The sequence below is a fragment of the Anomaloglossus baeobatrachus genome, chromosome 3 (assembly GCF_048569485.1).
Source record: "Anomaloglossus baeobatrachus isolate aAnoBae1 chromosome 3, aAnoBae1.hap1, whole genome shotgun sequence".
Taxonomy (NCBI): Eukaryota; Metazoa; Chordata; class Amphibia; order Anura; family Aromobatidae; genus Anomaloglossus; species Anomaloglossus baeobatrachus.
The window spans coordinates 409,684,788-409,709,625 of NC_134355.1; the positions used below are offsets into that span (position 1 = coordinate 409,684,788).

General features: G+C 40.7%; 1 protein-coding gene across 1 annotated transcript in view; it reads right to left on the reverse strand.

Moving 5' to 3' along the window:
• Positions 1–322: 322 nt before the first annotated feature.
• Positions 323–24,838, reverse strand: part of LOC142295351 (elongin-A-like) — a 143,888-nt gene continuing 119,372 nt past the window's right edge. Inside the window, exons 10-11 of the mRNA XM_075338456.1 lie at positions 18,990–19,117; positions 323–384 (exon numbers count right to left, since the gene is read on the reverse strand). Coding sequence (XP_075194571.1) covers positions 323–384; positions 18,990–19,117 — 190 coding nt within the window. The remainder of the gene's footprint in view (positions 385–18,989; positions 19,118–24,838) is intronic.

A 24,838-nucleotide genomic window follows, 5' to 3' on the forward strand; every position in this document is an offset into this window, starting at 1 on the left:
AGTTAACTCGTTTTGCAGCTAGCAATAGACAATACAACAGGGGGTATAAAAGGCAAACTTTGCAATTTTTGTTTTTAATGAGGTCCATAGTCAAATTTAATGTTTTTTTCATCTAAAGATTTTACCAAATTTGATATTTAAAAATATGCACTTTAATGACTTCACAAAATTTCTAGCATCTTCCTTTATTAGAATATACATAATCATGTATATACACAAGATGTAAATGTTTAAGGAGTCAATCATGGAAGAAAAAAAAAAAGAAAAACCTTTCTGCTTTAAACTTAAATCATAAAATTTCAGAACATCAATGTGTGAAAATTCATCTTGGTCCTACTCTGTTCTTGAAAGCCCTCATAGACTTTGCCATCATCGGTGCAATCTCTAAAAGAGAAAAGATGTTAAAATAAGTAAATGCAGCCAAGTAGATCATCAAGATCTTTACTAATGGACAAAATATATTCAACGTACATCTATATAATATGTGCATATTAGGGTTTGCTTAACCCCTTCAGCCCCCGGGCACTTTCCGTTTTTGCGTTTTTTGTTTTTTGCTCCCCTTCTTCCGAGAGGCGTAACTTTTTTAATTTTTCCATCAATCTTGCCATATGAGGGCTTGTTTTTTGCGGGACGAGTTGTACTTTTAAATGAAACCATAAGTTTTACCATATAGTGTACTGGAAAATGGCAAAAAAATTCCAAGTGCGGAAAAATTGCAAAAAAAGTGGGATTGTACAATAGTTTTTGGGATATTTTATTCACCGTGTTCACTATATGGTAAAACTGATGTGTGGGTATGATGCCTCAGGTCGGTGCGAGTTTATAGACACCAAACATGTATAGGTTTACTTGTATCTAAGGGGTTAAAAAAAATTCACAAGCTTGTCCAAAAAACGTGGCGCACGTTTTGCGCCATTTTCCAAAACCCGTAGCGTTCTCATTTTTCAGGATCTGAGGCTCATTGATGGCTTATTTTTTGCGTCTTGACCTGATGTTCTTAACGGTACCATTTTTGCGCAGATTCTACGTTTTGATCGCCTGTTATTGCATTTTGCGCAAAATTTGCGGCGACCAAAAAACGTAATTTTGGCGTTTGGAATTTTTTTGCCGCTACGCCGTTTACTGATCAGATTCATTGATTTTATATTTTGATAGATCGGGCATTTCTGAACGCGGCGATACCAAATGTGTGTATTTTTTATTTTTTTAACCCTTTAATTTTCAATGGGGTGAAAGGGGGGTGATTTGAACTTTTAGGTTTTTTTATTTTTTTTTAATTTTTTAAAACTTTTTTTTTTTACTTTTTTTTTTATTTTACTAGTCCCCCTAGGGGGCTATTGCGATCAGCAATCCGATCGCTTTGCACAATCTGCAGATCTCAGCTACAGAGCTGAGAACTGCAGATTTGCTGCTTCACTTTCAATGCCGGCTGTATTCCGGCATTGAGAGGAAGTGACTCATGTTAGCCACAGGCGTCATCACATGACCCTGTGCTACCATGGCAACCGCCGAAAGTCACGTGATCATGTCACGTGACTTCCGGCGGGGGCGGGGTAAGTCACTGTCATGGCGGCGCCCATATACATATCGCTGCCAAGACTTTGGCAGCGAAATGTAAGGGGTTAATGGCCGCGGGTGGAAGCGATTCCACCCGCGGCTAGCAGGCACACATCAGCTGTTGATAACAGCTGATATGTGCGCCGATCGCCGCCGCCCGCCGGCGGCAGGTGGCGAGGCTTACCGGAACACGATCCATGACGTATCTAGTACGTCATGGGTCGTTAAGGGGTTAAATATATCATAATGAACACGCAAAGCGGAAATTTTCCTAAATTGATATTAACAATTATACATAGCTTTGTATAATGGTCTGTAGTAAGTAAACATCTAAACATCTAAAACTAGAAAAATCAGGTAATCTGAAACTTGTATTTACTAAAATAGAACTAGAATAGAGCTTAAAATTACGTTATCACTGGAACTAAGAATGCAATATTCGACGTGGGGCTCTTATATAAAAATTGATATCCTGGATGAAAAGGTTTTTTTTCCTGGTTCTGTGCATATGATAGGTTGGTACCTGGGGATGGGGTATGGGTAGTTTCTAGTAAGAGAAGCAAAAAACATTGCTACCTGTGTGAAGGTCCAGGCTATGAATCAATTGTCCATATAATAAGATAATCTGTGTTTGTATGATTATTGTTCAGATGCTAATGTACATACCAGGATGCGCATTTGGAATGTGTCATTGAAACAAATTATACTAGGCTGAACAATGCAAGTATTCATAACATACAGAGAGAATTTATAATCTGTTGATTCACACCATGTGGTATGTGGGATGTTGACCCCTTGTTCATGCTCAGCAAGGTGTTAAAGATAATGAAGCCAAAATGTACAATGAACAAAGAAGTATTCAGTAGCTGGTTCAAACTGGTATTACGAAGCCAGTAGCTGACTGATGACGTACTATATAGACTTCGCTGTTTATCTCTGACCAATCAGGGACAATGTTGAACTGAATAACTGTATTTTATAATATACGGATTAGAGGAGCATCGAGTCTCTCCCGGATAGAGACACGTCTCTATGTGGTCCTTTTTCCTCATACATACATCTGGACAGATTTGATTTGGACTCAGACTCTGTGACCCTGAAGACCCCTTAGTGGTCTCTCCCGACACCTGTACCAGTAATCTATTTCTGTACAGTTTATGAAGTCCCATAATGGGGTATATACCTTTCTTCATGGGTCAGTCCTTTACCAAATTGAAGATATGTGGTCATTTTCACAGATTTCAGGAAATCACTGTTTCTAATCAGGTCATTTTTTGATTACTATAGTTGCAATGAAATGTAGAGTGTTTTTTATATTGGTTTGCATAATACAAATTGCATACATTCTTATATAAATAAATGAAATGCAATGAAGATGGTGTACTTTAAAAATCCACGTCAGAATAACTGTAAAATCTTGATATGATCATGATCAGGAGTCAAAATTATACAGCCATTCTGACAGTGACTGAAGTATACCAGCCATATCAGGCCTCGGGTATTTAATATGAATGAAATTTATCTTTGAATCTGGTGACATATGCACTTTAATATATTGTATAGCCAGCTCTTTCAATACTAGATAATTTTGGCTTTCTTTCCATACATTTGATTCCATAAGATAAAATGACAAACTGCTAGGGATGGGCGAATAGTGAAATATTCAAATTAAAACTTCTCGACCAATTTTGTAATATTTGTGTATTCGTCACAATTAACAAATGTAATGCAAGTCAATGGGAAACTAAAATTTCTGGAGGACCCTCCCAGGATGTCTGGTGGGGCTGTAAAAATTCTGAAATGAATGGAAAAGTGCTGGAATTGAAAAGAAACAGCGTGGGGAAGATGCCTGGATGCATCTCCGAAACACAGGTGCTTCTGGTAACAATGTCATCAGAGTATTATGCCACTTTGACATGTGGTCTCCGCCTATTTGCGATAACCAGTGTAGGTAAAAGTAGACAGCTATGGGCTGCAGCCCTTAGCTGTGTGCTTTTTCATGGCTGATTTTCAAAAATAGAGGCTGCCCCCACAAATTTAAATAAATGATTAGCAAAAAATCAAAAACAAAAAAAAAAAAAAAAAAATTAAACCAAAAGAACACAAACACGATGACATGGGCCCCTGCCCTATTTTGATAACCAGCGCAGATAAAGAAAGCCACTGCTGGTGACTGGTATTCTCAGGCAGGGACGGTCCATGGTTATTGGTCCCTCCCCAGCCTAAAAAAAAAGCAGCCCGTAGCCGCCCCACAATTGACGCATTTATTAGATATGTTAAATGTGGCACTTTATCCAGCTCTGATTGCCCTGTCGTAGTGGCACTGGGTAATATATGGGGTTAATGTTGGCTGTGATTTGTCAAAAATCACAGCTGCCCTCAAGCCCAGAGTTGGTAATGGAGAGATGTCTATGAGACTCTACCATGTTTAATGGTTGAAAATCGGGCACCAAACATGTGGGTATTGGACTCTAAACTCAGGAGGCGAATATCAATATACTTGATGAGTAGCCGATATCCTGAATACCTTAATATTTGTGCGAGTAACAAATAGTGGAAATATATTCACTCATCACTGCTAACTGCAGAAAAGCTGTAATTAATAAAAAATGCATTACCTTTTTGGCTTCCTAAACAATCTGGTGACCATACCATGATTTATTTTTAGTTATATGGCACATTGCAATGTATTTATCCTCATTTGATCTTTGGCAAGCTGAGTTAGTGGTTTCCACCTGTCAACAACATCTGCTTCTGTGAACTAACACTTGAAATGGGCTGAATGGAAGACTGACAGTTGTACTAAACAGATTAGTGTACATTATTGGAAGACTATATAACCTAGATGGCACATGCCAAACACTTAAGCTAGCCATATATATTAGATGGCTGTCATAAGCAGTGCTTCAGGCAATTGTTCAGCCAGCAATCATCTTAATCTCTCTCATACACAGGAGTGCTCATTGTCCCAAACGCTCCTGTGTGCTCTATGAAATGTCCACTGATATATCTGGTGATAGCGGGAGAACAAATTTACGCCTACAAAATTTTGACCACACCAATGTACCATTTCTTTCTACCTTGGCAGGAGATCTTGTCTGAGCGGACAGTGGTAGTGAAGGACATAATTAGACTGCATAGACTACAGTGAATACCCCCAAATCTATACGCAGGACAGTTAGGACTAGAGATGAGCGGATCGAATCAGGGGTCTCTCGTTTAGCATCCAGCTTAGTAGTTTCTGCCGGAAAACAATGAATCTCTTACATCCCAGTGTCCCCAGAGCAGCTTTTGATTAGCCAAGGGTACCATGCAGTCATCTCTAGTTGGGATGTTCAGATTTATTTTTTGCTCATTCATTGTCTTAGTAGCCGGAACGCTCATTTTTTGTAAGCTTCACTATATGATTTTTCTTGGTTTGTGTCTTTCAACTGTGTTTACATGATTAATAAATACTTTGTTCCCTACAGTTGTCTGCACCAAACTACACAATTTTCACTGATAGCTGCATTCTTTATGCCTTTACTCCCTCATTTGATAATTTTTCAGTTCTACTTTTAAATGAAACCATAAGTTTCACCATATAGTGTACTGGAAAACAGCAAAAAAAATTCCAAGTGAAAAAAAATTGCAAAAAAAAAAGTGCAATTGCATGATTGTTTTTGAGATATATTATTCACTGTGTTCTCTATGGTAAAACAGATGTGTCAGTGTGATGTCTGAGGACGGTGCGAGTTCATAGAAACCAAACATGTATAGGTTTACTTTTATCTAAGGGGTTAAAAAAAATTCAGAAGTTTGTCCCAAAAAAAAAGGCGCACTTTTTGCTACATTTTATGTTGTCAGTAGTGTTCTCACTTTTTGACATTATGTCTCAGTTATGGCTTATTTTTTGCATCTTGAGCTGACGCTTTTAACAGTACTATTTTTGTGCAGATGCTACGTTTGATTGCCTGTTATCGCATTTTGTGCAAAATTTGTGTCGACCAAAAAACAATGTTGGCGCTTGGAATTTTTTTTGCTGCTACACTGCTTACCGATCAGATTAATTGATTTTTTATTTTGATAGATTGGGCATTTCTGAACGCGGCGATACCAAATGTGTATATTTTTATTTTTTTTTTTAAAAAAATAATTTTCAATGGGACAAATGGGAGGGGGGGTGATTTGAACTTTTAGATTTTTTTTAATTTTGTAAATATTTTTTTTTTTTACTTTTTTTTTATTTTACTAGGCCTCATAGGGGACTATAACAAGTAGCAGTCTGATCAATCATCCTTTCTTGTAGATTACAGCAGCATTTCTCGGATTTGCACAAAAGCTGCTCTTCCCTCACAGACGGCCCTCTGAGGGCTGTAAGAGGAACTGACTCATGATAGCTACAGGAGTCATCACCCATCAGAGCCAAGTGATCACATCACGTGACTTCCGATGGAGCCGGGTAAGTGAATGCTTACTGCAGCCGGCCCACTGTTACATCACACTGACATTTTCATAGTGTGATCTTAGGGGTTAACAGGCACAAGTGAGTAGCGAATCCACTCATGCCTGATAGCTGACATGTGCAACGATCGCTGCTGGCGGCAGCAGGCAGGGGTTAACCTGACACTATCCATGACGTAGCTAGTACGTCATGTGTCGTTAAGAGGTTAATGTGTTTTTATAGTACAAAAAGCTTTGACTTTGCACTTACAGTAAAGTAACTGCAGTCTTTACATGTGTTTTCTTTTAAAGTGAACCTGTCAGGTGCAATATGCAGCCAGAACTATGAGCAGTCCTGGGTGCATATTTATAATCCCTGCCTAACCACCCCAGCATCTAGTACCATAGATAAAGAGATCTTTAGAAAAAGTATTTCTAAAGATCTTTTATCATATGCTAAAGAAGCCAGCGACTATTCGCGAAGGTGTTACTTCCCCCTCGACTAGTCTGCCCTCAAAAGCTGGGTTCACACTAAACGACAGCGACAACGACGTCGCTGTTACGTCACCATTTTCGGTGACGTAACAGCGACCTTGTAAGTCGCTGTTATGATCGCTGCTTAGCTGTCAAACACAGCAGAAGCAGCGATCATAACGTCGCTGTGCTACATGTGCAGAGAGCAGGGAGCCGCGCTTAGCGCTGGCTCCTTGCTCTCCTGCAGCACACATCGGGTTAATTAACCCGATGTGTGCTGCAGCTACATGTCACAGTTCAGAGAGCAGGGAGCCGCGCGCACTGCTTAGCGCTGGCTCCTTGCTCTCCTTGCTACAGTATACATCGGGTTAATTACCCGATGCATACTGCAGCCACATGTCACAGTGCAGGAGCCGGCACTGGCAGCAAGAGCGGCGGAGGCTGGTAACCAGCGTAAACATCGGGTAACCAGGGAAAGGTCTTCCCTTGGTTACCCGATGTTTACGCTGGTTACAGCTTACCGCAGCTGCCAGTGCTGGCTCCTGCTCGCTTCATTTCGTCGCTCTCTCGCTGTCACACACAGCGATGTGTGTGTCACAGCGGGAGAGTGACGACCAAAAAATGAAGCTGGACATTCAGCAACGACCGGCGACCTCACAGCAGGGGCCAGGTCGTTGCTGAATGTCACACACAGCGACAGCGACGGGACGTCGCTGCAACGTCACAGAAAATGGTGACGTAGCAGCGACGTCGTTGTCGTTGTCGCTGTGTGTGACACCAGCTTTAGAATGGTAGCACAACCACAGAAGCGTGCTAACATGCTACTTAATGCAGCATCGCCAGCGGTGATGCGTGTACCTTTGTCCGCTGTCTCCGCTGTTCAGAAGTCCCCGGCACTTCCGGACATGCGTAGTATGAAACTGTGTGTACGCATCCTGACTTCAGAGAGGTTTCATATGCATAACTGGAAGTTCTGGTGACTTCTGAACACCGTACAAATGTACGCGCATCACCGCTGGCGATGCTGCATTAAGTAGCATGCTCCTGTGGGCGTGCTACCATGCTAAGAGCTAAGAGGGTGGACTAGCCAAGGGAAGTAACACCCTTGCAAATAGCCGTTGGCCTCTTTAGCATGACATAAAAGATCTTTAGAAATACTTTTTCTAAAGATCTTTTTATCCTACCACCAGTAGATACAGGGACGATTAGGCAGGGATTAGAAATATGCAGCCAGAACTGCTTGTGGGTTTGGGTTCATATTGCACTTGACAGGTTCCCTTTAAGCTGTACATAGTAGCCTCTAGGGAAAAAAAAAAATACAGTTTAGCAGCGCCTTAGGCGCCCTCCGGGCAGAGTTTTCATCACATTTCATTTAATTTGCTTGGACAATTAAATGTAGAAGAATTTCGGTTAAAAAAAAAAAAAAAAAAAATCTGCATTTATGCTATATATAAACACTGCTTATATGTCCTAGCAAAGTGGATGTGATTTAATGAAAACTCTTGCCTCAGATACTGTGGAGCCGTGCAATTTTGTTGTATTTATTCTCTGTAAACTTTAATGTTAAGACTGATAAATATGCATGTTAAATGTTAAAAAAATGGCATTGCATTTTTAAGTGCAGAATCAAAAGCTTTTCTGTATAGTTAAAAAAAGAAATGCAATTGTTATGGTGTCGTGTGGTATAGAGTCCTGCAGAAAATGGGCAGAAAAAAGAGGAAAGGGGCAGCAATTATGCTACACGTGAACACTGCCTCACCATTATATTTGTTTTTAAATATTTTTATAGGTTTAATTAAAAACAAAAGAAAAACATTTTTCATGCCATTTACCCATCACCATAAACTACATAATCATTTTGTTAGACGGATTGTTACAATTCCAAAGATGCACCCCAAATTTAGGGAGGGAAAAAAAAAAAAAAAAAAAAGGGAGGGGGGGTGTCCATCTTACAATCTGGTGATGTCTTACCGGGGGGCAGCAGCGGTGGTGGACCAGGGTTCACAGGAGCAGGGCAATGCTGTGGGCGGTGCACCAGGTGACACAGATGCATGCTGTGGGCGCTGTGATGTAGGCAATATCGGGAAACTGTCGGCAGTGCGGGCTTCAAAGAAATGACGCACATAGTCTGTGCATGCGCAGATTGAGCTTTCGGCTCAATGACTAGATGAGATCTCATGTGCTCACGCGCCACCTCCAGGTGCCATTTTCCTCAAGTCCGCTGCTGGTAGATTAATGGCCTGGAGGCGGCACATGCGCAGATGAGCTCTTGAGCAGAGAGCTCCATCTGAGCATCCGTTTACACCGAGCAACATTATTTGAAGCCCACACCACCAACATGTTCAAGATAGTCCATGCCTCACCGCCCACAGCACAGGTGCCTGCAGCATTGCCTCTTCCTCCTGCTACCCCTCGCCACCACCTACCTGGTACGCTACATTCAGATTATAAGACGCACCCCTCATTTTTCTCCCAAATTTTTGGGAGGAAAAAGTGTGTCTTATAATCTGAAAAATATGGTAAGTTTGGACAGTGCTTTGCAACATTTACAAGGAGTTTGTAGGTTCTTCCTGTGTATGTGGGTTTCAGGGAACTCCAATTTTCTCCAAACACTCAAAATATATTGATGGGAATTTAGATTGTGAGCCCCAATAGACAGTGATAGTAATGTCTGCACAGTACTGTGGAATATGTAGGCAGTATACAAGTGAATAAATACATATAAATAATAAACTGAACATCAGTAGTGTGGGTAAAGAGGATGCAGCGGTCACAGTTGTTACCATTCCCATAGCCTTCCCAGCCACCAAATGTTTCCGTGTAAATTGTGGTTTCAGGAGAACTTTTAGCAGAATGTCTGTCTTTCTTTAGTTCTTCCCCTTCCACACAATCTTATGGGTGTCATTGCCCCTTTTAGTAATCTGGAAGTCTGTTTCAATTGAAGACAGATTTTACAAATAGATTGTGAAAAAGAGCGGTCTAGAAGGAGAATGAAGCAAGATATTAAAAAGCACCTTTCCTTCGCATGAGATCACATTTAACTTAAGCAACAAAAAATGCCCGGTCTCATCCATTTGTAGGGGCATCACCCATACGAAACAGTTTAGAGTCCTATAACTAAGAGGAAGTGCTCCCCCGCTTTCTGCGCGTTAGGGACTGGCCAGTTCAGCTGGCACTCCCTCTATGAATTGTAGACTTGGAAGAACTGGGCCCAAAAAGTGCAGGAAAGAGGAAAAGCAGGAGAGCTTTGGCAGAACCATGAGAAGTTGGGCTGCCTGAGAGCGAGCAAGAGGAGGCGCTGCCTGTGGTCTGTCCGAGAACAGCGCTTCGGGAAACGGTATGGTGCCGGCTGTGACCAAGAGTGAATGCAACCCCGACCTTGAGAGCCCTGCTCATAGCAGAGCAAATACCAGACTGAGGCGCCTCTAGGTCAGCAAAACCGAATAGAAAAAGATGTCACCCAAAGGAGTTGTGACACCCCAGGTCTGTGTGAGGAGAAGAGTTCCCTCCCTGTCCTGCAAGGAGAAGTGAGCACCATAGCACCAAACTCTCAGGAGTGGACTTGTTTCCTCTCAACTGTACCATGAGTCTTTACCGGTGTGCGCACTTAACCCCCTCACCCCCATACCAGTTTTCACCTTAATGAGTAATGACCCAGCCATTTTTTGCAATTCTGACCAGTGTCACTGTTAACTCTGAAACACTTCAACAGATCCCAGTGATTCAGAGATTGTTTTTTCGTGACACATTGTACTTCACGATAGCTGTAAATCTAGGCTTATATTTTTGTATTTATTTGTGAAAATATCGTAAATTTGGTGAAATTTTCGTAATTTTCAAACTTCGAATTTTTATGCTCTTAAGCCAGAAAGTTATGTCACACAAAATAATTACTAAATAACATTTCCCACATTTCTACTTTACATCAGTGCAATTTTTTGAACAATTTTTTTGTTAGGAAGTTAGAAGCGTTTAATCAGCAAGTTCTCATTTTACCAACAAAATTTACAAAACCATTTTTTATTTTATGGGGATCACATCACATTGAAGTGACTGAGAGGCCTAGGAGACAGAAAATTCCCAAAAGTGACACCATTCTAAAAACTGCACCCCTCACACTGTTCAAAACCACATCCAAGAAGCTTATTAACCCTTTAGGTGCTTCACAGTAACTAAAGCAATGTGGAAGAAAAAATGAAAATTTTATTTTCCCCACAAAAATGTTACTTTAGCCATAAAATTTTGCATTTTCAAAAGGGTAATTGATAAATTTCACAATAAATTGTATTGTGCATTTTCTCCAGTACGCAGATATTTTGTATGTGGTGGAAATCAACTGTTTTGGCACACAGCAGGGCTTGGAAGGGCAGCAGTGCCATTTCACTTTATGAATGCTAAAATTGTTGCAATCGTTAGCGGATGCCATGTTGCGTTTGGAGAGCCATGAATGTGCGTAAACAGTGGAGCTTCCCCACAAGTGAACCCATTTTGGAAACTAGACCCCTCAAGGAATTTATGTAATGTAGATGTTTCGTGAGCACCTTGAACCCCTGGGTGCACCTCAGAATTTTATAAAGTTGATACATGAAAATAAAGATGAACAAAAAAAACACAAACATTATGACAAAATTGTCACTTCAAAACCGATACCCTTGTGAAAAAAAGCTAACAAGAAAAATTGCACCATCCAATTTATTGTGCAATTTCCCCTGAGTATGTCGATAACTCATATGTGGTGGAAATGAACTGTTTATTCCGAGCCCTGCCATGCGCCCAAACGCTATTTGACTGCAAAATTGTCTGGAATCATTAGCAGATGTTATGTCGCGTTTGTAGAGCCACTGATGCACCTACACAGTGGATCACCATCTCAAGCGACCCCATTTTAGAAAATAGACCCCTCAAGAAATTTATCTAGATTGTTAAGCACCTGTAACCCCCAGGTGCTTCAAGAAATTTTATAATATTGAGCCATGAAAATGAAAATAAATTTTTAACCTCAAAAATGTTGCGTTCGCCCCAAAAAAATCTTCAAATTCACTAGGTTAACAGGAGAAAATGGACCATAAGATTTGTTGTAAGCAGATACCCCATATGGGGTTGAAAACTACCTTCGAGACACAGTACAAAGAGAAGAAGGGAAAGAGCGACATATTATAGTGAAGATTTAGTTGGAATGGTTAGCGGGTGCCATGTCACATTGGCAGAGCCCCTGAGGTGTCAGAACAGCAGAAACCCCCCCACAAGTGACCTCATTTTACAAACTGCACCCATCAATGAATTTATCCAGCAGTGAAGTGAGCACATTAACACTATAGATATGTCACAAACGTTTGGGTGGTGAACAAAAAAGAAATACATTTTTACAACTAAAATGTTATTTTAACCCCAGATTTCCAAGTTTCACAAAGGAAAATAAAATAGGTTAAGAAAAAAAAAAAGAGAAGGATGTACACAGTCGGACCACAGGCCAGATGTGAGGTCAAAGTGATTCCTTCTGACTCATTACAGTGGATTCTCCATTGGGAATTTTGTCGAAAATTACTTTTTCAGATATTTAGGGTACATGTCCACGATCCGCACACGCCATGTCCTGGATGCAGCGTGTCTTCTCCTGAGGAGACACAAGTGTTCTCCGCAGAAGACCGCAGCTGCCCGTGCTCATGATCAGGGTTTGTGGCATTGTGGAACTTTTGTTCTCCGCATGGAAAATGGAGCGCCTCATCTCCACAAGCATAAATTGACACGCTGTATCTAGGAAAACCATGCTGCATGTCCGTATTTGCTGTTGAGAAAAGAAGCCCAGTGGGAATGAGATTTCTATAGATCCAATCTACTATGCTTGTACTGTACTGTGCGTTTTAGACGCAGCAAAAACAAAGCTGCATCCAAAATGCTGGTATTCCTGATTGTGGGCACGTACCCTTACATGTAATCCCGGTGCAAGCGCTCAGCGTAGAGCGCAGGATAAATAGGAGTTGTGCAATACTGCGACTTTTGGGAGGCAGAATGAACAAATCAACAGTGGTTAAAGAATATGCAGGATGAGTTGGAGTATTTATTGGTACAGCTTTTGGACCACAATTTTATTTATTAAAATTTATTTTATTTATTATCGTTTTCTATTCCGCTTTTTGTGAGGTAAAAATCAAGACGAAAGAGCAACTCAGAAATATTCTTCAGGTGAGTAAGATTACAGTGATACCACATTTATAGTGTTTTTATATTTTGCTGCTTTTACACAAACTATTTTCTAGGAAAAAACAGCTTTCGTATTGCTGTATTCTGTGAGCTATGACTATTTTTTTGCTAATAAAGTTGTATGGTGGCTTGTTTTTTGTGGGACAAGATAACATTTTCAGCTGTGCCATTTTTCTTTATATGACTTTTTGATCGCATTTTATTTTTTTTTGTCAGCTGTATGATGAAGACCGTTTTTGTTCCTTTTTTTTACATAATGGTCACTGAAGGGGTTAACTAGTGGGACCGTTTTATATATCTGGTTGTTGTTACAGACAGATACCAAATGTGTATTTTTTGTTCTTAAAAAAAATATTCTAATAGTTTTGTGTAATTATTTTGTTCTTCATTTTCTGATTTTTTTTAAATATATTTTTACTTTTTTTTTAACTTTTTTCTTTAGTCCCTTTCTGGGATGTAACGCCACTATACTCTAATTGCAGCTGCGATGTTCTACAGTGCGCAATCACTGCAGAACATCGCAGCTGCCGGAGCTGCACATTAAAAGCCTGAAGTGATCATGTAGCGCCCCTGAGCCATCAGGAGCTACCCATCAGGAGCTACAGGGTACTGCATCCTGTCAGAGATGCAGAGCCTGCCCACAGGGACCCAGAAGACCAGTGCCGGTAACTCCAAAATACTCCTACAATCCCTGTTTTATTTCCCTCAAAAACTGGTTGGACCCAATGGATGGCCACCTAGGGGTGGGATTGATCCAGTCCACTAGACGACAACCAGGGAGGAGGGGCAAAAAACAGTCAATAAGTGGAGGTGAAAGGAGAAAGACGTACGGTACTGACGGGAGAGTGTAGCAGTGACCCGTCAGGCTCAGGCGTGTGGTTGCCGAAGGAGTACGGCAGAGTACCCTTGGAACCATAGCACCGACGGGGTGCAAAGCAATAGGTCAGGAAAACGATCCAGGCAGACCTGTTAAAATCTGCACGGTAAGGTGGACCATCCAGGACCTCACTGACCGTAAAGTTTGGGGCACAGTAATGATGGGAGAACCTGGGAACGAGACAGAGATCTGACCCAGCAGGGTTCAAGTTACCTGCCGTATGGACTAAGACTGAAAGACAACCAGGAGGAGACCCCCAGATGCTCCAAGCCACGGGGACCCACTAACCAGAGACAGGTGCAGGGGTAGTAAGCCACCAGGTCACCACACTGGCACTAAGGGGACCAGTGATGAAGACAAGCCTCCATCGGGTTGCCAGCAACATCTCAGTGAGTAAAGAACCAGTTACACTGCAATCCCTTGTGTGACCTACCTTCTTTCTGCGCCTCAGTATTAACAGACATAATAACAACCACCATAATCGAACCCCCTGAGACCTAGCCCTACTTGCGGAGGGCCGCAACATCCAGGCTGTCATTACCATCAGCCCCAGCGGTGGCTCCATCCATATAGCCGCAACCCGCAAGTGGCGTCATGACAAAAACTCTATTATCCCCGTAAATATCCCCTTTTAAAAGAGACCCCCCCAAGGTCACAGAACCGGGCACCGGCCATTACTCCCGTGACACTTCCCAGTGAAACCAGGCCCGGGATTGAGTACCCCATAGCCCTGGAGTGCGACAATCATGCTACAGCATGATCACCCAGGTTTTCCGTAGTCAGATGACTGAGGTCAAAATGATGACCTTTAGTAACAATGACAACGATCGGGCCCTCACGATTACATTGCTGGGGTCCCAATCATTTAGTAGAGGGAGCGCAATCCCTCTCCCAATCCTTTAAGTGCTGCAATCGATATCAATCACAGCATTTAGTGGGTTAAACAACCAGGGACAGCGTAGGCACCATCCCTGGCTGAGGGCCAAGGCTCGGCTGTCGGGTAAGCAGAGTGCCCGGCGGTGATCGCAGGAGCACAGCGCCCGATGCCCCAGCAATCACCAGGATGTACCAGTATGTCCTTGGTTGGGAAGGGGTTAATAGGGAGTAGCGTAGGCCTCAGTAACCAGAGCATGGTAATAGCGTGGCCTGAGTAGCGGAGGCCAGCTAGGTTGTTTGTGCAGTGGGTAATATTTTGTGTTTGCCTGTTTGTACAGTTGAATTGAAATATAATAGCTGGGGCAACGTAGTGTTGGGGGCTCTCCAGCTAGAATATGCAGTGTGTTAAACTTTACTGTTACCAGAATACTTAAACCCTGTTCACTTGCATAAATGCTTCTCTCCAGAAAAGGAATGGGGCGGGGGCGCAGCCATAGCAGAAGAAGCATGCTAATGGACTTCAACCTCAACAACATCACATAGATTTTTTAAGGCTGATCTCATTACTCTAATACATGGAAGTTCTTTTTTGAAATATTTGGTTCTTGAACGACACCTAAATTAGAGATTTTTTTTATTATATTCTTAAGGAGGCGCAGGGCCTTTTAAAGAGCCCCCATGGCCCCACCATGGGTTTCTCCTTTAGGGATGGTACTCAAAAAGGAGCCTAATAAATTTAGACTGATTCATCATATATCCTACCCAGCGGGTCAGTCGGTAAATGATGGCATCAGTGACGAGTTGAGTACAGTATCTTATGTGTCTTGATGTGCCTTGGTGTGCTTACGGAGGTGTGGACATGGTGCCCTGATGGCCAAAACCGATATTGAAGCCGCTTTGCGCCTTTTTGTTCGGGTGTTTATGGAATGGTGTATTTTTTGTAGATTGTTGTTTGCCGATGGCATGTTTTATCTTATGCTCCTTATTGGAGTGCTTTAGTACTTTTGTGGAATGGGTGATAAAGTGGGAATCAGGTCAGAAGTCTGTGTTGCTCTACCTAGAACTCTGATTATTTTTCTTTGATACTTCACACAATTGAGCACGTGGCAGAGAGGTTTTGAATCCCTCTGGCGCCTGAATAGACGGACGGCCCATCCACAACAATGTGCTTTTTGGGGATTGAATTGGATTCCATTGCCATAGAATGCTGTTTGACAATGGATAAGATCATGGATTTGAGATCAGCGGTACAGGTGGCCTTAAGCAAAAAATGGTGTTTACATCAGCTCCAGTCATTGCCAGGAAAGTTAAATTTTGAATGTCGCATTTTGCCCATGGGGCAGATATTTTGCTGGCGGTTGGCAGCAGCCACAGCCGGAGTGTGGCACCCATGTAATTATGTTTGCCTGTCGGCCTGTCAGAAGGCAGACCTAAGGATTTGGTTTTGCTTTTTGTTCAAGTTTAATGGTAGATAATTTTAATGGAGGATTGGGTGGCTATTTCAGAGTTAGAACTATTTACAGATGCTTCAGGAGCACATGATTTTGGCGATTACTTTCAAGGAAGTGGTTTTCGGCTGCATGGCCAGAGGCATGGAAGGAAATTTGTCTGGTTCAGAATTTGGCTATTTTGGAGTTATTTCCTATTGTAGCTGCCATTGATGTGGGGAACGAGGCATTTCGCAATAGGTGTTCAAATTTGCTTGCGACAACATGGCAGTTGTGCATATTATTAATAGTTTGTCTCCTTCCTCTCCTCCAGTGATTAACCTAATGCAGCATTTTGTCTTGAGAGGTTTACATAATTGCTTAGTGGATGCAATTTCTCGTTTCCAGTGGGATCGGTTCCTCTCGTTGGCTCCGGGAGTGAAGCAGTGTGGCACCCTTTGCCCGGATCATATATGGAGTCTGGTATCCATGTAGCAGTTGATTTAATGTTGCACTCAGGAGCAGCGACGAGGGCAGCATATGATGCAGTATGGAAGGAGTGGTTGGATTTCTGTAGGTCAATGGACCTTTGGTGATCTTTTGCCGTTGTTATATTTTTTCGATCATTGTTTTGCAAGAGTGTCAGGATCCAGCATTTTAAAGAAAATGGCAGGCTTGTCGTTTTGGTTTAGGTTGAGACAGGTGGCGGATGTGTCAAAGGATTTTTTACTACAACAGGCTTTAAAAGGCTACAAAAGGCATTTTATGGGTCAGGATCGAAGAAAGCCAGTTACTTTTAATTTGTTGGGGTCCATGTTAGATGCCCTTAAAGGGGTCTACATAGATGAATATGAGGTACAGTTCTTCCAAGTCACCTTCTCATTGGCATTTTTTGGGGCCTTCAGAATTAGTGAGTTGATCAGCAGGACAGTGTTGTCACAGGACCGGTTGTTTGGAGACGTGGGATTTTTGCAGGATCGGATGATGTGCATATTGCCATGGCCCAAAACGGACCAAGCCTGCAAAGGAAAGAAGGTGGTTTTGTTTGGAATAGCGGGGTCTGTAGCATGTCCAGTACACCGGGTAGGTGAGTATTAAGTGCGGAGGCCTAGGATGGTGGATAGATTATTTTTAACTCACAAGGATGGGAGGGCTCTTTTCAGATTTCAGTTTGAGGCGGCAACAGAGGCAGCGCGATGGAGGCTGACTGAAAGTGTGATGAAGCAGATTGGTCATTGGGAATGTACGTCTGTAGTTTGTTTGTTTTTTTTTTGTTAAGCAAATTTTGGTTCTTGTCTTGTTTTCTTAGGTGTGTCCAATTTTACTCTTCCACAAATTCAAAACGCAAGCTTAATATGAACTATGGGGCACTCATTCGTGTACTGGGGCCAAAGGCCTAAAGGTAGATTTCTGGGTCTCAAGAGAGGAGGAGAGTGTTCATGGGATTGGTTTAGGGGCATGCTATGGAATGGAGTCTTACCCCAGCTTCATCACTATGCTAGGCTGGATCGACTGTCGGATGTTTTGGTGCTGCCTGTTCGGGGCACTGACCTAGGCATCCGACCATCTAGGAACTTACTACAAAAAAATTGCCAGCACTTCCTAATCTCATAGTCTGAACTGGTGTATACTGAACATGACATTCCATATTCAAAAAATAGCAGTTGCACACAAGTAAAGGGAAAAAAACAAGAGTGTAGAGGGTGAATATTTGAATGTGAATACGCATTACTGCTAATAAAAAAATCTCTTTGAAAAATATGAGTTACTTAGCAAATAAAGGTGGCCAAATGTACTTGTGCCCATATGGTGGCTAAGTGGTTAGCACTGCAGTCTTGCAGCGCTGGGGTCCTGGGTTCAAATCCCACCAAGGACACCATCTGCAAGGAGTTTGTATGTTCTCCCCGTGTTTGCGTGGGTTTCCTCCGGGTACTCCGGTTTCCTCCCACATTCCAAAGACATACAGATAGGGACTTTAGATTGTGAGCCCCAATGGGGACAGTGTTGCCAATGTATGTAAAGCGCTGTGGAATTAATAGCGCTATATAAATGAATAAAATTATTATTATTATTATTATATACCAACGTCACGGTGTAACTCATCTGGGTCCTACTTTAAATGCTATACTTCTCTTGTCCAAACTGAACTACCACCAGCTACTTCAGGTGTTTTTAATTTTCCTTTTGCAGTGATATTATAGCCCATATAATAGTTCAGTGTGGAAAAGAAAGGAATAGCATCTAGACTAGGCCCCAGATGAGTTACACCTTGACATTGGTACTGGTTACAAATAAATTTGGCCACCTATATTTGCTAAGTAACTCATTTTTTAAAGAAATGTTCATGTTTTCTTAGCAGTAATGCGTATTCACATTCCAATATTCACCATCTACACTCTTGCTTCTTCTCCTTTCCTTTACTTGAGTGCAAGTGCTATTTTTTTTTTGTTTAACATCTTGGGTCTTAGTTCCAGAAGCCATAGTAAATCCAATTTTATATCCCTCACTATTTCATAAGGTGGTTATGGTATGGTCGGAAATTGTGGCGCTTTACTTGGCAGAATGCTCGCTCAGTGGACAGAATTAACAGGGGCAGGGGGAGAATTAATAGAGCAGTCTCAAAATTTGTGAGCAGACATGGGGGAGTGGTGGTGCAGCATCGAGATTTGGAGGTACCTGACCCGGATTTCCTACGAGAGGATGGGGCATGGACTTGTGGAACTTTGATTTGAAGGAAGGAATAAGAGGGCGATAAAGGTGTGGCGGGACTGTCGGGTGCAAGATTTCGTGTCCGATCGCTGTAGAGGTGAGGAGGTCAGGGATGCCGTTGGTTAATGGAGTAAAGGCTCACATCGGAGGTGTGCGGACCCTTCATACTTTGTTATGGTTAAGTTCCAGCTGGGACTGTTCCCAGGTAACAGATTAAAATTTGGAAGGGACAGCACTGACATTTTTCAGCCCTAAGTCAGAGTGATGCGACTGGGGATGGTTTCTGGTGCTGTTCAGTGGTTCGCGCCATCCGGGATCTCCTCAGAGTAAAGGTTATGGTTATGACGGTTATCAGTTTGAGTATGTTCTTAATTGTAGTTAATAAAAGGATGCTGTGGCTTTGTGATACTTTCATCATCATTCATTGCTCTTTACTATTTACTTACTCTTCACAATTCGTTTTTGATCTTGACTTTGGCCAAACTGGCTATTAGTCATAGTCACTGCAGTATTCTGGTGAGCATTTGTGTTGAGAGTTGAGGCATTACTTTCCTTATTGTCTGTTTTTTGCAACCTAAAGTAAAAATAAGAAAAAAAAAAAATCTAAATTCATTACCACATCAATATTATAATAGGAGAAAAAAAAATGAATCACATCACTTAGTTTTATTAGGATTCCTGTCTATCCAAAATAGGTTATATAGTTAGAGGCTTTGCAGAGTATATTATTTACTGTCAGTGCTCGTATTATAAGCCAGATAACATTCCATTTTTTAAGTCACACGATCTCATGGATTCATAGATTTTAATATGAAAGGCTTGAGACTTAGAAGGGGGTAAGGGGATCAGAGAAATCTCCCGGGATCACCCCTGGCACTTAAGGCAGTAAATAGTAGCAAAGAAGAAAAATAAAGTGCCAAATAATGGGAGATCACCAAACAATCAATTTATAGTGAAAAAGAGATATATAATTTTATTGGTACAAAACACATACAAATGCAGTCAAATATCCATGAACAAACTTGTGTTATATAACAACCACTGAAACCTATTAAAACCATTTAAAAAACATATACACAACAATAGCCGGTAATTTAAATAGTATCCCACATTGTAACATTTTATCGAAAAAATATATCTGTATGTAAGTGAGGAGGGGAAGGGGAGAATTCACACAGCATAAGTAGAAAGCTAAGCCGGTGTGGATAGGTGAAATGCCTATATACAAAAAGAGCAGTAAAAACATAATTGGCACATTAGAATAAGAAATATGTCCACAAGGATTTTTAGTTAATAGCCCAAACAGCAAAGCATGTAGGAAGCAATAATGCAAGTGTGGGCTGAAACCAGAGAGATAAATTGCAATACCTTAAGTACAGAGGCAAAGAACCCAGCTTGATAGTATTTTACCAGTGATTTGGCTATCAGATGCTGCATGACGGAACTAGTTTTTCCCCAGGAACCATAGCCCCATGCATATTGTCACACTAGGTGACTTCCTCAAGGGCAAAAGAGCATAGTGTGGATAGACAAACCGTTTTATTATATCAAGAACCATCAGAAACTTCTTCTACACCTGTGCGGCAGGCAATCAAATGCTCGCGCTATTGTTCCTTGAATGCTTCCGGTAACGTCAGATATTAGTGCATGCGCAGCGGTCCCAAAAATCTCCAAGGTTATGGCGCATGCGTCATTGCCAAGGTAAACAAGTGAACAGACGATTTATGCGCATGCGCAGATTACGTAGAACTATTAGAAAGCGCGTATGCCAAGTCAAAAGCATAGCGTAGAGCAAGCCCAGATGAATTCAAGGGAAAAAAAAAAAAGAAATAAAAAAAAAATTAATCCCAGCTTAAAGCCACATGTTATGGTGTAGTCCACAAAACACATGGTATCAAACACATTTCATTCATATATAAGGGGCAATGGCAATTATGTAGGCAGTTGATTCGATAGGCATATCTTACATGCAAAAAGATTTTTTTTTCTCTTCTCTTTTTTTTGTATATAATGCAACATCTGATAATGAGTCACATTAATAATAAAGCATAACTGTAATCAGACCATAGAGACAGTGGATTCATATATGAGAGGCAGCAACAATAGCATCTAAATATATGACTAAATATGTAGATATGTCGTACACGTGAGTGATACCCCATTATTTGGCACTTCTTTTTCTTCTTTGCCAATATGAAAGGCTTACAATGGTATAAACGGCTTTTCTAATTAAGATGGATTGTCCCATTATATCAACCCATCCATAGGTCAAGAGATAAGTTGCCAATGCCAGAGGCTCAGACTGTAAAATGATAGGCAGTATGTTTGCTCAACATTTTGAGATAAAAGAGCTTTAGTATTCTCTAGTTATGCTTTAAATACTTCACCACCCATCAATTTTCCATTTTTGTTTTTCCTCGGCCATAACTTTTTTATATTTTTCCATCATCACAGCCATATGAGGGCTTGTTCTTTTTGCAGGACGAGTTGTACTTTTGAACTAAACCAATAATTTTACCATAGAGTGTACTAGAAAAATGAAGGGAAAATTCCAAGTGCGGAAAAGAGTGCATTTTCACAATTATTTTTTTTTGCGGGTAGGGGGGATAATTTACCATGTTCATTATATGGTAAAACTGACCTTTTAGTATGACTCCCGGGTCAGTACGAGTCTGTGGATACCGAACATTATAGTCTTATTATTTAATTGTTGAAAACATTTTTCAAAAGTTTGTAAAAAAAAATTAAATAAATATATACATACATTTTGCTTTTGGCGCCATTTTCCAAGACCTGTAACATTTTTATCTTTGGGATCTGGTGCTGAGTGATGGCTTGTTTTTCTTTGTACACTAAGCTGATATTTGTACTGTATAATTTTTGGGTAGATGCAATGTTTTGATTGCCTATTGTATTTCATTATAAATTTGTAGCAGCCCAAAAAACCTAATTCTGTGGTTTTGAAATGTGTCAAAATCACATTGTTTACCAATTGTATTAATTTATTTTATATTTCAGAAACTACGCAAAGATACGAAGTGTGGTTTTATTTTTTTATTTTTTATGGTTTTATTTTCAATGGGGCAAAAAGGGGAGGGTGATTAACTTTTTTTTATTTTTCTTTTAAAAACTTTTCCCCTCACTTTTTAAAAATTGTATTTACTAGTCCTCTTAGGGGCCTTGAAGCTGCACTTGTCGCATTGTTTGTGCTATACAGAAAAGAAAAAAGAAAAAAAAAAAAAACACTTCAGCTTACCATAGGCAACTGTACTCCAGGACTTTAAGGTGCTCGCAGTCCTCCAGACCGGCCAGGCTGGTATATAACTGAAAAAGGGTGAAGGGTGGACCCTTTTAAAACATCATAATTTTATTGGACATCTAAAATTACAAAAGATCCAACAATGAGATGCGTGTTCTCTCATTTTTTGAACTTTTTAAATTTTAGATGTCCAATAAAATTTTGATATTTTAAAAGTTTTGATTTTTTGGTGCCGGGTTCACCCTTCACCCTTTTTCTTGTGCTATACAGAGCAGTGCATCAGCACTACACTGTATAGCAGAAAACAAGACCTCCTTTGAATGCTGGCTCACAGCCAGCATTCACAGGAGGTTTGTCATAACCAGTGACTGGTATCATCAGCTGTCCCTTGGCTGTCATAACCCATCAGTGGCCCACGATTACATCCACTGGCCGCTGCTGGGAGCGGAAAATGGTGCACTTCCAACAAGCGAGTGTTAAATTTTACTGTCAGAGATTGACAGCGAGATAAAACTGGTTAACAGTCGTAAGCAAGTCTACCAGCCACTGTTAGAAACATACATATGTCGGCTAATCAGATCAGATAACATGTGTATAGAAAGATGCGAGCTCTGCTTTCAAGCCCACATAAAAAGAAGGGACACAACCATGGATGTACCAGTATTTTCAAGATCATGAAAGGGTTAATCAAGTAATCCACTTAAAAAAGTTACTTTTAAACACTTTGACATACTTAGATAACCCATTTTGAAAATTGATTAATTTAAAATAAATTATTCAAAAATAACCAGATTAAATCTATTTTTAGGCATTATCGATTTGTGGGCAATATATTAAAAGCTTTAAAAAAAAAAAAAAAATGTAGGATGTGCGTCACTAAGCAGGACAGAATGAATGACAAGAACAGACAGGAACAACTGAATTTCTTGGTATTTCCAATATCAGGTTTCATTCTATATTTACACAGCCAAAATAGTTTATTGCCTTCAGGTACGCACCACAGCCACACTGACTATACAGCACAAGGAGAAAAATCAAAGAGGCTAATTGCCGAGGGCAGATACATTTCTGAAAGCAGGGAAATTCTGTGCTGTAGGAGTGGAAAGACAACTGTTCTTAATCCTCAGGAGTGCAGTAAATTACACACCACCGAGTGATAGCAGGTTCTGCTCTGCAATTTTACTCAGTGTTCATAACATTGTTTATTAGCATTGGAAGTCGCACTTTCCACTTAGGACAGGTGAATAGGCTTATTCAGCATTGTGTTTAATAAAAAATATACATAGAGCTAAATGCCAAAAGGTTTGTACAATTAAAAAAAAATAAATAAATCACATGACACAGAAGAAATTGCCTTCATAAAAATTATAGTTTTACACTGATCAGCCATAACCTTAAAGCAGCGCGAACTAGAGAACAGCTCCATAATTGACACCATGCATGTGATTATACAATGCATTGCTATATTTAAAATGTTGTTTTATCTGTTCTGTAACAGTAACAGGGACATAGCAGCAGACAGGTTTAATAGTTGGGGACCAGTCCAAGATTGGAGGAGTTACATGGGTCACAAGGGTAGCAGCTTCCTGTACATTAGTCAGATAGGGATAAGTGTTGAGCAGTAGTAGACCTATGGCCTAGCTGCTTCAAACTTGCATAGAAATGGTGGTGTGTGTAATGAGGGGAACCTGTATATCTTTGCTAGGCCCCCTGCTTGAGATCTGGAATCCTGCGGCCACTTCATCTTCATTAGAATGCACTAATTATTCTATTCTATATATAATATATTATTTAGTAGCATTGCTTCTATGGTATTCTCCATGATTCTTCTTGTAATTTAATAGGGAGCATTGCTATGTCCCCTCCCAGTGTTTTACTTTAATTATTATGGCAGAGATCTTCTTGTCTGGGAACTAATTTCTGAGCTCTATTTCCTGCACTTTATGAATCTCCCATATTGTCTTTTAATGTATTGTCTCCTTGTGTAACTTGATTATTTAATAAATTAATATACAGCACAAGGTAGTTATGCTTTTTTTGATTACATCATGAATGGTCCTTTAAGACTCCCTTTTTTCTTTGTAGAGATATAGATATATATATATATATTATACATATATTATACATATACATACGTACATACACACTTGGACATCTTCTCATCTCTAGAACAACTGTTAAGAGGAGACTTTGTGCAGCAGGCCTTCATGATAAGCTAGCTGCTAGGAAACCACTGCTAAGGACAGGCAACAAGCAAAAGAGACTTTTTTGGGCTAAAGAACACAAGGAATGGATATTAGACCAGTGGAAGTCTGTGCTTTCGCCTGATGAGTCCAAATTTGAGATCCACCGTGTCTTTGTATAAAAATGGGGAAGGGATGGACTCTACATTCCTGGTTCCCACCATGAAGCATGGAGGAGGAGGTGTGATGGTGTGGGGATGCTTTGCTGGTGACACTGTTGGGGATTTATTCAAAATTGAAGGCACACTGAACCAGCATGCCTACCACAGCATCTTGCAGCGGCATGCTATTCCATCTGTTTTGCGTTTAGTTGGACCATCATTTATTTTTCAGCAGGACAATGACCCCAAAAACACCTCCAGGCTGTGTAAGGGCTATTTGACTAAGAAGGAAAGTGATTGGGTGCTAAGCCAGATGACCTGGTCTCCACAGTCACCAGACCTGAATCCAATAGAGATGGTTTGGGATGAGCTGGACCGCAGAGTGAAGACAAGAGGGCCAACAAGTGCTAAGCATCTCTGGAAACTCCTTCAAGACTGTTGGAAAACCATTTACGGTGACTACCTCTTGAAACTCATCAAGAGAATGCCAAGAGTGTGCAAAGCAGTAATAAAAGCAAAAGGTGGCTACTTTGAAGAACCTAGAATGAAAGACATATTTTCAGTTGTTTCACACTTTTTTATCAAGTATTTCATTCCACAAGTGTTAATTCATAGTTTTGATGCCTGCAAGGGGAATCTACAATTTTCAGAGTCATGAAAATAAAGAAAACTCTTTGAATGAGAAGGTGTGT